At 48.2% G+C, this 10,552-nt stretch overlaps 6 protein-coding genes across 6 annotated transcripts in view; 4 read left to right on the forward strand and 2 right to left on the reverse strand.

Annotated features, from left to right (window-relative positions):
- Positions 1-1,495, reverse strand: part of LOC125948411 (zinc finger protein 391-like) — a 1,652-nt gene extending 157 nt beyond the window's left edge. Inside the window, exons 1-2 of the mRNA XM_049674405.1 lie at positions 1,324-1,495; positions 1-1,259 (exon numbers count right to left, since the gene is read on the reverse strand). The exon at positions 1-1,259 is cut by the window's left edge and continues 157 nt beyond it. Of these exons, the coding sequence (XP_049530362.1) occupies positions 1-1,259; positions 1,324-1,449 (1,385 nt within the window). The 5' untranslated portion in view covers positions 1,450-1,495. The remainder of the gene's footprint in view (positions 1,260-1,323) is intronic.
- A 310-nt stretch (positions 1,496-1,805) lies between these two features.
- LOC125948407 (U3 small nucleolar RNA-associated protein 6 homolog) lies at positions 1,806-4,098 on the forward strand. Its single transcript, XM_049674396.1, has one exon. It carries the CDS (start codon positions 2,221-2,223, stop codon positions 4,012-4,014), a length of 1,794 nt encoding a protein of 597 aa, XP_049530353.1. The 5' UTR covers positions 1,806-2,220; the 3' UTR covers positions 4,015-4,098.
- LOC125948406 (SWI/SNF-related matrix-associated actin-dependent regulator of chromatin subfamily A-like protein 1) lies at positions 4,042-6,655 on the reverse strand. Its single transcript, XM_049674394.1, has 5 exons — positions 6,128-6,655; positions 5,028-6,054; positions 4,812-4,962; positions 4,617-4,748; positions 4,042-4,548 (listed from the first exon to the last, which is right to left on the reverse strand). The coding sequence occupies exons 1-5, from the start codon at positions 6,552-6,554 to the stop codon at positions 4,132-4,134; spliced, it is 2,154 nt and encodes a 717-aa protein (XP_049530351.1). The 5' UTR covers positions 6,555-6,655; the 3' UTR covers positions 4,042-4,131.
- A 1-nt stretch (position 6,656) lies between these two features.
- On the forward strand, positions 6,657-7,545 carry LOC125948418 (peptidyl-tRNA hydrolase ICT1, mitochondrial). The gene is made up of 3 exons (XM_049674415.1): positions 6,657-6,933; positions 6,995-7,177; positions 7,243-7,545. The coding sequence occupies exons 1-3, from the start codon at positions 6,784-6,786 to the stop codon at positions 7,498-7,500; spliced, it is 591 nt and encodes a 196-aa protein (XP_049530372.1). The 5' UTR covers positions 6,657-6,783; the 3' UTR covers positions 7,501-7,545.
- A 108-nt stretch (positions 7,546-7,653) lies between these two features.
- On the forward strand, positions 7,654-8,851 carry LOC125948414 (18S rRNA aminocarboxypropyltransferase). Its single transcript, XM_049674409.1, has 3 exons — positions 7,654-8,056; positions 8,117-8,301; positions 8,372-8,851. Exons 1-3 carry the CDS (start codon positions 7,704-7,706, stop codon positions 8,734-8,736), a joined length of 903 nt encoding a protein of 300 aa, XP_049530366.1. The 5' UTR covers positions 7,654-7,703; the 3' UTR covers positions 8,737-8,851.
- On the forward strand, positions 8,821-10,399 carry LOC125948412 (cyclic AMP-dependent transcription factor ATF-2). Its single transcript, XM_049674406.1, has 2 exons — positions 8,821-9,857; positions 9,924-10,399. Exons 1-2 carry the CDS (start codon positions 8,926-8,928, stop codon positions 10,273-10,275), a joined length of 1,284 nt encoding a protein of 427 aa, XP_049530363.1. The 5' UTR covers positions 8,821-8,925; the 3' UTR covers positions 10,276-10,399.
- Positions 10,400-10,552: the final 153 nt, after the last annotated feature.

A 10,552-nucleotide genomic window follows, 5' to 3' on the forward strand; every position in this document is an offset into this window, starting at 1 on the left:
TGTTGAACTGCTTCGTTCGATGCGGAACTACAGGCCGCACCTTGCTGGTGATACCGTGCCATGTGGCGTTTCAATTGCGAGGATTGTATGAACGTCTTTTCGCAATCCATACAACTAAATGGCCTTTCCCCGGTATGCGTATGCTCATGAATTCGCAGCGAACGCTTCCTAGTGAACCCACTACCGCACGAATCGCAAACGTACGGTTTTTCTCCTCTGTGTGATCTTTCGTGGCGTGTCCGGTCCCAAGCGTAGTTAAATTTGCTAGGGCAGTAGCTACATGCATACTGTTTCTCGTCCGTGTGTATCCTTTGGTGTAGTCGAAGTTTCTGCGGAACTTTAAACTGAGCTAAACAAACCGTGCACTGGTACGGCCGTTCGTCCATGTGGCACGTTTGAATGTGCTCTTCCATCGTACCCTTTCGCACGAAAGCATGCGAGCAGTATGGACAAACAAATGGGCGATCTGGCTGATGGCACATTTGATGATTTTTAAGGTTCAATTCCGAACAAAACTGCTTCTTGCACAAGCCGCAAGCGAACGGTTTCTCCCCCGTGTGTGAACGTGCGTGTATCGTTAACAATGAGCTATTGGCGGCTCTGAAGGGACACTGACTACATGCGAACTGTTTTCTTCCCTGTTGGTTGGCACGGAAAAATTGGTGCAGCCGCAGATTCTTCGAGCTAATGAATGCACGATAGCACACGTTGCATTGGTACGCTTTGTTCGCTTCCTGTCTCTGCTGGTTCCACCTCAACTTGGCGCTATGCTGTTCTTGGACGTGACACAGCAATTCCGGTTCACTTTCGAACAGCTCCTTGCAATGCGTCACACAACAGTATCGCTCTGACGAAGGATAATCCTCGTGATTTGATGTGAAAGCCGTACTTTGAGTCAGCATTTCGTCGCCATCCGAGGACACCTGAGCTGGTACATCTGGTTCAGTTTGCTCCTCCTGAAGCCTCCCGTAACATTTTTCGCACAATCTGTTGATGGTACCGTCACTATCTTGACCGGATAAGCCGTAAGATTGTGCACCATCGCATATCAATTCTCCACACAAGTAGCAACGAACAGGGATGATCTCGAAATTTGCCGTCTGGTTCACCTGCGCCTCTTCACAGTTGCTCGTAGTAGCAGTAGATCCGCGAAAGCACAAGTCCGATTGTATCACTTTATCTCGAAATGTGCACACATTTCGCAGTTCACGAAAGCAAACGACACACATTATCTGTGTAAGGCTTTCGCTTTCCAGGATCTGGTAATGGTTTCGAAAGGGTTAATTGAACATTCTTGTACCGGTCTTTCGCTCAAATACCTACCTCCGTTTTGAACAGATCGTTGAGGACACGTGCGACGGTATGCTTATCGTGGACCTCTCGGAACAGCGGAACGAATTCCTCCACATGCTGATTAATCTGTTTCATACAAACTCGGCACAGGTCCATTTTTGAGCCACAAATCCCCCATTTTCCATTCCAGAAGCGGATATCGATCGCTCGGCCGCGTTCCATTTTGTTTTTGTTTACATTCCACATCCTTTGTCAGTTAAATGTCACAACCAAGGTACTTTAAAAAGACAGGTAGTTCTTAACCGCTTTGACAGGTCACCATTTTCAATTTGTTTGACATTCATAGCAGGGCGCTTTTTATCAACAAAACCACGTGAGTTTCAAGAAGAAGAAGAAGAAGAAGAAGAAGAAGAAGATGTGGGCAAGTTTGGTGGTCAAGGAAAGTACCTGATTTCACTCTTTTTCGAATGTTTAAATGATTCATCTCTCTATTTAAGATCATTCGTGCGACCGAGTTGTGTTTTACAGCGAGTGAGCACGGTCCAGGAACGCTAGCTAGCTCTTGTTCTAGGCCGGGTGGCAAGACCTACGGACCGATAGCATATTGAAACTATTGAAAGAATTTTGGGAATATTTGCATAAACTTCAACTTTCGTGCCACTTTTCGTGAATTTGAACTGTCGTAATACCACAGAAAAGCGAAAACAGCTCCGAAAAGAGCGTTCCCGAAGTAAACATCCCACCATCCCGTGAATGTCAAACTCTGAAGTTTTTTCTAAAATACGATCGGGGATTTGTTCTGGATAAAGCTACCTGTCTTTTTAAAGTACCTTGCCTTGGTCACAACTTCATTTTCACGTGTTTTGTGATCGCGGTGCGAATTTTTGTTAAAAAAGAATATCTCAGTAATCGGCGGAAAACAGGAAAATGAGTGAGGTGATTGAGCTGCGGCGGGAGCAATCGATCCGGGAGTTCGAGTGCATGAAACACCTGAAACTGTTCACGGACGAGGAAATTGCGGGCATCAAAACGAAACGGCTCAACCATGAGTACAAAACCGAGCGCCGGCAAAAGAACCTGGTCGACTTTATCAACTACATCGCGTACGAAAAGAACGTTCTACAGCTGTTGCGGGAACGGCGTCGTAAGCTGCACGTGAACCGCGAGTACACCAGCCTCGAAGGAGCCATCCACAAGCGCATCCGTGTGCTGTACAAGCGAGCGCTGGCACGGTTCCCTTCCGAGTACCGGTTGTGGGAACATTTCGTAGAGCACTGCCGAAAGCACCGGAAGATTGTCGAGGGTTCGGAAGCGCTGGCCAAGATGCTCAACTATCACGGCGATAAACCGAAGGCCTGGATCCGCACCATTGAATGGGAGTACCGGAAGGCGAAGAACATGCATACAGCTAGACATTTCGCTGTTCGCGGCCTGCAGCGGCATCCCACCTGTGGCGAGATACATCTTGCCTTCATCGGTATACAGATGGCCGAGGCAACGAAGCTAGTGAAGGAAGCTAAAGAGACGGCGGAAGAAATGCTTGCCGAAAACAACGTCTCGCTCTGCAAGCAGCTGGAATCGGCCTCCCTGGTATACGAGAACTACGAGCACAAAGATGTTGCCTTCTTCGCAAAGCTACTGGAACAGCTGAGCGAGTATCGTCCTTTGTCGAACGCACTGGGAGAGCGAGCACTGGAGGAGATGCGTACACTGTTTGCCGACAACTCTGAGGAGATGTGGAACATCCTGGCCAACTTAGCTCTCGATGGTAACGCTTTCCTTCTCGAAGGGAAAGACGAAGTCAAAGTGGCCGTGACGCTGAAGCAAAGGTTGAATCTATGCATTGAAACGTTCCGCGAAGGCCTCGATAGACTAAAAACGAAGAAACTCTACTCACATTACATTGAAACCATGCTAAAGCTGAACGCTACGCAGTCGGAAGATATTGCAGAGGAGAAAGCAAAACGAAAGGCACTGGCTGCCGCATTCCGCGAGACACTGGAAGCCGATCAGATGGAAGAAGAGAAGCTAATACAATATCTGAAGTTGCTTCTGCTCAACGACAATCCGAAGGAGGAGCTAATAATGAACGTTATAGACAAGGGCTTACAGCAATTCCCCCATTCAAGCGACATCTGGACCCATTACTTGCGCTATCTTATACAGAAAGAAGCGGAACTGAAAGAGGTAGAACGCGTCTTTCAAAAGGCTGTAAAAAGCCTCGATTCTGATAAAAACAAGTTGCCTGTGTGGAAAATGCTGCTGCAATATTTCCAAACTCGGCCAGATTTGCCGGATAAAGTGGAGAAATTTTTCCTACAAGCTATCCAACAGAGCCCCAGCATTTCGCACCATTTTCAACCACTGTACCTCGATTTCCTGCTTTTCACCAAGAACGGAATCACGGAGGTTCGCAAGGAGTACAACCGTTTGGTGAAAAACTTTACCACCACACTAGACCTGCATCAGAAGATGGCCAGTTTGGAAGCTGCCGAAACGCAACCGAATGTAACCGAGTGGCGCAAATGCCTGGAGCAGGCGACTCACTTCTATGGCAAAACAACGGCAATCGTCTGGCTCGACTACATCCGGTTCGAAATTGAGCATGGAAGCCCGCGAAAGATGCAGACACTGTACGAACGGGCCAAAGGCATGCTGGATGAGGAGACTTTTGGTGTGTTTCTTCCCGAGTATGAACTATTGAAGAACCCGTTACTATAGGTTCCATGGTGCATCGGGTGGTATGTGAAGGAGACCACGATAAATGGAAATAAAAAGATTTTTTTCTTTTGTACAAAAATTCAATCACATTAATTCCAATCTTGGCAACAATACATTCTACAATTCGAGCATCGCAAGTTCATCATCATCTTCATCATGATCGAGGAATTTAGAGACGGTAGAAGATCCCCGGCTGAGAAGCGCTGCTTCCGATCCTCCCGGGTTTGGTTTTAAGGTGGTCGATGGTTTTGGTGAGCGCTGAATAAACTGATCGAGCGGACCGATAGACTTTCGCGCCGGTGAAACCGACTCGTTCAGATACGGAAGGATCGAACCCGCATCGCTCAGGGCCTGTACATTTGAAGCATCGGAAAAGTCCTCGTTGCATAGGCCAACTTTGGTCAGGATGTCTTGCTTACGTTGCAACATTGCCCAGATTATGTCGTCGGCCGTTTTATGGGCCAACAGATAACGCACCGTCACGGTATCCATCTGTCCGATGCGATGTGCGCGGCTTTCGGCCTGCGCTAGTGTCTATTTAACGAGATGCGACTCTTATTAAGAAGAAAACATTATAGTGCTTTCAGCGTAGCTATACTTACGCTAGGGTTCCAATCCAGTTCTGCAAACAGCACCAAATGGGCTGCAGTGAGCGTGATGCCTGCATTACACGCTTTCAGTGAGAGTACCGCCGCACGGCAAGATTCTTTTGTTTGGAATTTCTCGACAAGAGGCTAAAAGAAACAACGGACATTGAGCTGAACATGCACATTTTATCAGGCACCACCGTAAGTTACCGCTCGCAAATCCGATCGAGTTGATCCATCGATTCGTATGAAATCGACCTTCTGCTTCGTGAGACACTTATGGATCGCATCAAGCATGCAATGATGATGAGCAAATACGATGAACTTTTTGTTTTCTTTTAACACTTGCTTCAAATAAGCACTGGAATGAAAAACGGAATCATTACTAAACGGTCATTCTATTTCAACCCAATGCCTTGCGCCTACCAAACAGCTGGCGCCTTTGCTTCCGCTGACATACTGTAGTACTTTAGCAGAATATCTTCTCGCTGACGACCCTTGCTTTGGCTGTAATCGTTGGCATAGCAACTCATGTCATCCTCGATACCGTCGTTGGTCCACATATACGAGGGATCAAGGATTACCGTCTCACGGTTTTTCTCGGTCAGCTCCGACATCACCTCGTCCTTCGTTCGGCGTACCATGAATTTACGCGCCAACAGTATGTTCAGCTCGGCAAGGTTCGATTGACCGCTGGCATCCCAACCGAAGCTACTCTGCTTGCCCGCACAGTATCGCGTGCTGTACTCCTTGAAGGTACAAAACCGACTATCGAGCATTTGTAGTTGAGTAAACAGTTCGACTGGTCGTGAAAGGGCCGGAGTGCCAGAAAGAAGAATGACGCGCCTCGCTTTCTTACTCAGCGCCATGGCAACGTTGGTGCACTTTGCTTTAAAATTCTTTAGCGTATGTGACTCGTCGAAGATCAACATACCGAAGCCACGATCTTGCAGTTTATCACCACATCGCTCCATTAGCGAGTAGCTCGAGATCAGCACACGGCAATCACCGATAAAGTCTTGTCCATTGTTCAACACCATTATGCGTTGAGCCGGAATGTGGGGCAACAGCTGCCGGAACTTCACTGCCCAGCTGTCACGGGTTGTGGCCGTAGTGCAGATCAGCAATGGCCAGTCCTGCTGGTAGAAATCCGCCACCGCGATCGCCTGATACGTTTTACCGAGACCCATTTCATCCGCTATCAGTGCTCGTCCACTTTTATCGATAGCAAAGGCGACACCCTCTTTCTGAAACTTCAGCAACGAACTGACGAGCGATGGATCGATGGCATTCAAACAAACGTGACTCGGTTTGGGCTTTGGTCCACTTGAAAATTCGCGCATCACGAACGACGGAATCGGACAAATGACGACATTCGGATTCAACGGTGTCAGCCGAGTCAGCAGCAGGCTGTAATCCTTCAGCTCAAATGACCATTTCTTTGAGGCAGGTTCTGTAAAGGAGAGAGATCGGGAGGGTTTTGTTAAAACTGCTGTGAAGTGGGATTAGAATCCAGTAACACTTGCCATAAGAACGGGATGGAATTTGTTTGAATTCTTCAATCATTTGCTCATGGTATCCATTCGTGTCCGCGATGAACCTTTCTTCCGATATCAGCGACAAAGCGCACGTAACGGTCCGCACGAAGATCGGCGCAATCTTCGATGGTGTGTTTTTCTGCGTTTGCGGTGGTCTGGCATACGGTGCAGCCGGTTTCCGTTGAGCTGGAATTTTTCCGATAGTGTTTCTATTTTCATTCTGTCCATAGAACGAGCCGACTCCGTGCACGGCATTATTGTTAGGTTTTGGGCCAGCTCCAGCAGCAACAGGAGTTTGTACACTTTTCAGCGCCGATGCAGTCGTCGGTTTGTTCGCGTTAGCGCTTTTGCGGGCGTTCAATCGTTCAATAGCTATGCGCCTTTTCTCCGCTATTTCCTCCGCTGTGCAGGACATTACGATTAGGCACGGAGGTCGCAATAACACGTAAAATATTTTAACAAAAGTTCCACAAAATTCTCCTTGCACAAACCATCACAAAATGCGCGTTAATTCTGACATGTTTTACTGAAGGGTTTTGACATGTTTTACTGAAGGGTTATGTTGACAGCTATAGGCCGGCCGATTTGCGCAATTTTTCCGAGCACTGCATTTTGTGGATTTTATAGAGTTTACCGCACCAGAAATGAATAAATTAGTGACCACACTTCTAAGAAGAGCTCCCGTTGCCTGGCGGACGACAAATAGCCATGCCTACAGCTACCGTAGCGACCTTGCTTTAGATACGATCTACCCGAACAGCAATCTTCGACTGTACACGCCAGCACCCCCACCGGTAAGCTAGAACAACAAAACTAGGTTCAATATCAATGTACCGAGTATTTGGTTACTTCCAGGCCAAACCCGACGGCTCGTTCAACGGATACATACCGATTAATAAGCTGAACATCACCTACAGTCGGAGCAGCGGTCCGGGAGGGCAAAACGTAAATACCGTCAGCACGAAGGTCGACATACGATTTCACCTAGAATCTGCATCCTGGTTACCGGAGGCCACTCGCAAACGACTGGCTGAACTGGTTAGTAGCAACAAGTACCCACCTTTTTATGTCGCACGCGAAAACTGTTTCTCTGCTTCCCTCAGCAAAAGGGGCGCATTACGAAGGACGGGTTCCTGGTGGTCAGGAGCGAGCTGACGCGGTCACAACAGATGAATACAGCGGATGCGATGGAAAGGCTACGCAGCTTCATACGCCAAGCAGAGCAACCTTTATCCGCGGAACCGTCACCCGAAACGGAAGAGATGTTGCGCCGCCGGCACGAGAAAGCAACCCGGGAACGTCTGGCGATAAAACGAAACCGATCGAACACCAAGGCTCAGCGTCAAGCGCCATTAGTGTAGAAACACGGGGATGAATCGTAAATACAGTTTAGAGTGTTGATTGTACTTCCATCCTTTCTTCTTCGCATCAAACGCGAATTCAGTTCGTATTTTGTCCTCAACGCATCAGCTGCCGTATGGTATCATTCGATGTCATTTCCGAAGGGTAGTGCACTGTTTACATTCTTGCCGTAGCTGGAAATTTGGGAGTTTTCCGCAACAAAATGCACAAATCCCGTGGTGGTGGTGGTGGTGGTCGCAGAAAACAAAATTTCCGCCAACAACGGCCTGATCGGGCGAATCGTCACTTGGCGGAAAAGCTCTCGGATTTAGCGGTGGAAAGCGACGACAGTTCCGACTCTGAACAGGAAAACGACGAGGAGGACCAATCGGGAGCGGAAACCAGCAGCGAAAATGAGTCGAGCGTAGAGCCGAAACAGAAGAACAAGTTCGACGTCGGCAAACCGGCCAAGTTCCCCGTGAGCATGTGGGATCTGAAACACTGTGATCCAAAGAAATGCTCAGGCCGGAAACTGGCCCGTCATGGGTTGATCAAAAACCTGCGACTAGGTCAAAAGTAAGCCACGAATGGCACGAATCGTAAAACAGCATTTAAACATGTTCACTCCTTCAATAGGTTTCCGGGTCTCGTGCTAACGCCTGTTGGAACCAACTGTGTAAGCCCTTTGGATAGAGAGATCATCAAATCGTCCGGGATTGCGGTTGTGGATTGCTCGTGGGCTAAGCTAGATGAAACACCCTTCCACAAAATGCGCTCACCAAATCCTCGTCTACTCCCTTTTCTAGTGGCCGCCAATCCCAGTATGTAGCGATCGTTCCAGCATGTGTCGATAGCCAGTCATTAACACATGTGTAACTTTCCGATTTGCAGTTAACTACGGGAAGCCGTGCAAACTGTCCTGCGTTGAAGCGATTGCTGCGACGATGTATATAACGGGATACAAGAAGGAAGCTTTGTGGTATCTCAATAAGTTTTCCTGGGGACACGCCTTCGTGGAGCTGAATGAGGAGTTGCTGGATATCTATGCGGGTTGCGCCAACAGCCAGGAGATTCTGGAAGCACAGAAAAAGTACCTGGAAACAGAATCTACCGAAGCCCAGCGAGATACCAGCTACCCCAGCAGTAAATCCTCCGACGAAACTGAAGAGTCCAGCGAAGAGTACGAAGCGGATCGCGAAAGCGATGAAACGACGCAGGGAAAGCAGGACAAAAAGCCGGAGCCATCGTCGCCTTGAAATGTTCGTAAATATAGAATTTGATAATCCGCTATAAAGATTTGTTCGTTTGTTTGAACTCGGAGCGTCAAATTTTCAACATAATTTGAAACATTCAACCCCGTCGTATAAATTTGTCACCCAGTTCTGGGAAAAAACAATCCCATTTTCGCGTTGTTGTGTTGTTGCGTGTGATCGTAAAGTGGTAAAATGGAAAAGGAACAAAATTGCGAGCCCCCGGAAGAGAAAGAACCAGAGGATTGTGCTTCGGTTCTGGCGAAGAAGCACGATCTGAGCCTCAACCTCGAGATGCCTTTGAAAGGAGCTGCTGGAGGACTTTTTGCCGATCAAACACCAACCCCAACCCGCCTGATTGGCAAATGCGAGGAGGTTGGGCTGTTCGAGGATCTGCAGAAAGTGAACCCCTTCGATGAAACGTTCCGACGGGCCGTCGAATCGCGTACCTCTGTTACTCCGTCCGAAGAGTTGGTGCCCACGGTTAGCGCTCTCGCTGTACCCAATCGCATCGCGGAAGGGGAAACCCTCCACACACCCCACATTTTTCCCAGCAACATCGACCGAACGGAACACTCCTTAAGCAATAACAATGGACAAGCTGATGGGCTGCAGGCTGGAACTGCTGTAAAGGCACAAAGATCCAAGAGTAAGCTTAGCCCATCGTCACGCTCAAAACTTCCGGCGGATGGGAGGCGTTTGCCAACGAAGAGCACTCCAGTGAAACGAAAAGCTCCCGCGCTGGTAGACATTCTGCCGAAACCATCTCCTTCGACACAAGTAGCACCAGTCGCGTGTGAGACGACGATTCCAGTCATCATCATTCCATCCACAACTGCCGCAGCCGAGCAGAATACACCAGTTTGCAGCGTTCCCCTGGCCGACATAAGTCCACTACAGGTCAAAGAGAAGCTGAAAGAACACCTGAAGAAACCTCGTAACAAGGGGCCTACAGCACGCCCAGCAGATAAGCGGTCAGAGGGCGGAACGAAACGAACCAGTAGTGACCGGCAAGCCGTCGGTATTTCGGCTCCAAAAGCCTCAAAGGAAGAGTTTCTCGAACCTACGGATTCCAAACCGGATGTTCTCAAGCAAGAACGGTGGAAGGCAGCTGCCAAACGTTATCGGTATGGACCACAAATTGGCAGTTGTTATCTTGAAGTTCATTTCAATTTTGCATCTCTCCCCTGCAGCATTCGACGAAAGGAAGACCAAGATAAACTGCAGCAGCGTAGTATGGAGCTGGAACAGGAAAACATTCGCCTTCGTACGGAACTGACCAAACTGCGGCACGCGCACCGTCACTGTTCCGTAACGCAGCAAATGAATCTTGCCGCTACGCTCGCACAGAGTAGCGCCGGTGGCGGACCGGCAATTTTGAACGCAACGGGTCCCAATCAGCAACCTTTCATTTTAACTTCACCACAGCAACGCCTTATCACATCGCACATTGTTAACAGCCACACGATGAACACTAAACCAATCCTAATCGTCATTGGGGCGGGTGCCGCGTCTGCCGAACAAGACGGAACATTACCTTCTTAGCAATACCCCGGTGCCGACTGGATTCGTCTGCGATATCACTATCATTTTAGTAGCTAGTGCTTTGAGTTAAGAGAGAAAGAGTTCGATATTAGATCGAATTAAAATATATTAATACAAAATGTTACCTACAGCCTTTCCGACTTGCAATAGCCTTTATGAAAAACCTCTATGTTGAAGAAGCGAAAACTTAAAGCCTAAGTATTTTGATATTAACACATCGATCTATAAAGTTGTAATCTTCCGCTTTGCCTACATTTTATGTGCCTTTTTGCGTGCA

This window comes from Anopheles darlingi, chromosome 2 (genome assembly GCF_943734745.1).
Source record: "Anopheles darlingi chromosome 2, idAnoDarlMG_H_01, whole genome shotgun sequence".
NCBI lineage: Eukaryota > Metazoa > Arthropoda > Insecta > Diptera > Culicidae > Anopheles > Anopheles darlingi.

Excerpts from the sequence above, each read along its gene's own strand:
- LOC125948407 (XM_049674396.1), top strand. The coding sequence starts at position 2,221 with ATGAGTGAGGTGATTGAGCTGCGGCGGGAGCAATCGATCCGGGAGTTC.
- LOC125948406 (XM_049674394.1), bottom strand. The coding sequence starts at position 6,554 with ATGTCCTGCACAGCGGAGGAAATAGCGGAGAAAAGGCGCATAGCTATT. Across the intron at positions 4,963-5,027 it reads GCAAAGGCGCCAGCTGTTTG|TGCTTATTTGAAGCAAGTGT; the intron begins GTAGGCGCAAGG and ends TTTTCATTCCAG. Across the intron at positions 4,549-4,616 it reads AACTGGATTGGAACCCTAGC|ACACTAGCGCAGGCCGAAAG; the intron begins GTAAGTATAGCT and ends CTCGTTAAATAG.
- LOC125948418 (XM_049674415.1), top strand. The coding sequence starts at position 6,784 with ATGAATAAATTAGTGACCACACTTCTAAGAAGAGCTCCCGTTGCCTGG. Across the intron at positions 6,934-6,994 it reads ACACGCCAGCACCCCCACCG|GCCAAACCCGACGGCTCGTT; the intron begins GTAAGCTAGAAC and ends GGTTACTTCCAG. Across the intron at positions 7,178-7,242 it reads GCAAACGACTGGCTGAACTG|CAAAAGGGGCGCATTACGAA; the intron begins GTTAGTAGCAAC and ends TGCTTCCCTCAG.
- LOC125948414 (XM_049674409.1), top strand. The coding sequence starts at position 7,704 with ATGCACAAATCCCGTGGTGGTGGTGGTGGTGGTCGCAGAAAACAAAAT. Across the intron at positions 8,057-8,116 it reads AACCTGCGACTAGGTCAAAA|GTTTCCGGGTCTCGTGCTAA; the intron begins GTAAGCCACGAA and ends CTCCTTCAATAG. Across the intron at positions 8,302-8,371 it reads TCTAGTGGCCGCCAATCCCA|TTAACTACGGGAAGCCGTGC; the intron begins GTATGTAGCGAT and ends TCCGATTTGCAG.
- LOC125948412 (XM_049674406.1), top strand. The coding sequence starts at position 8,926 with ATGGAAAAGGAACAAAATTGCGAGCCCCCGGAAGAGAAAGAACCAGAG. Across the intron at positions 9,858-9,923 it reads GCAGCTGCCAAACGTTATCG|CATTCGACGAAAGGAAGACC; the intron begins GTATGGACCACA and ends TCTCCCCTGCAG.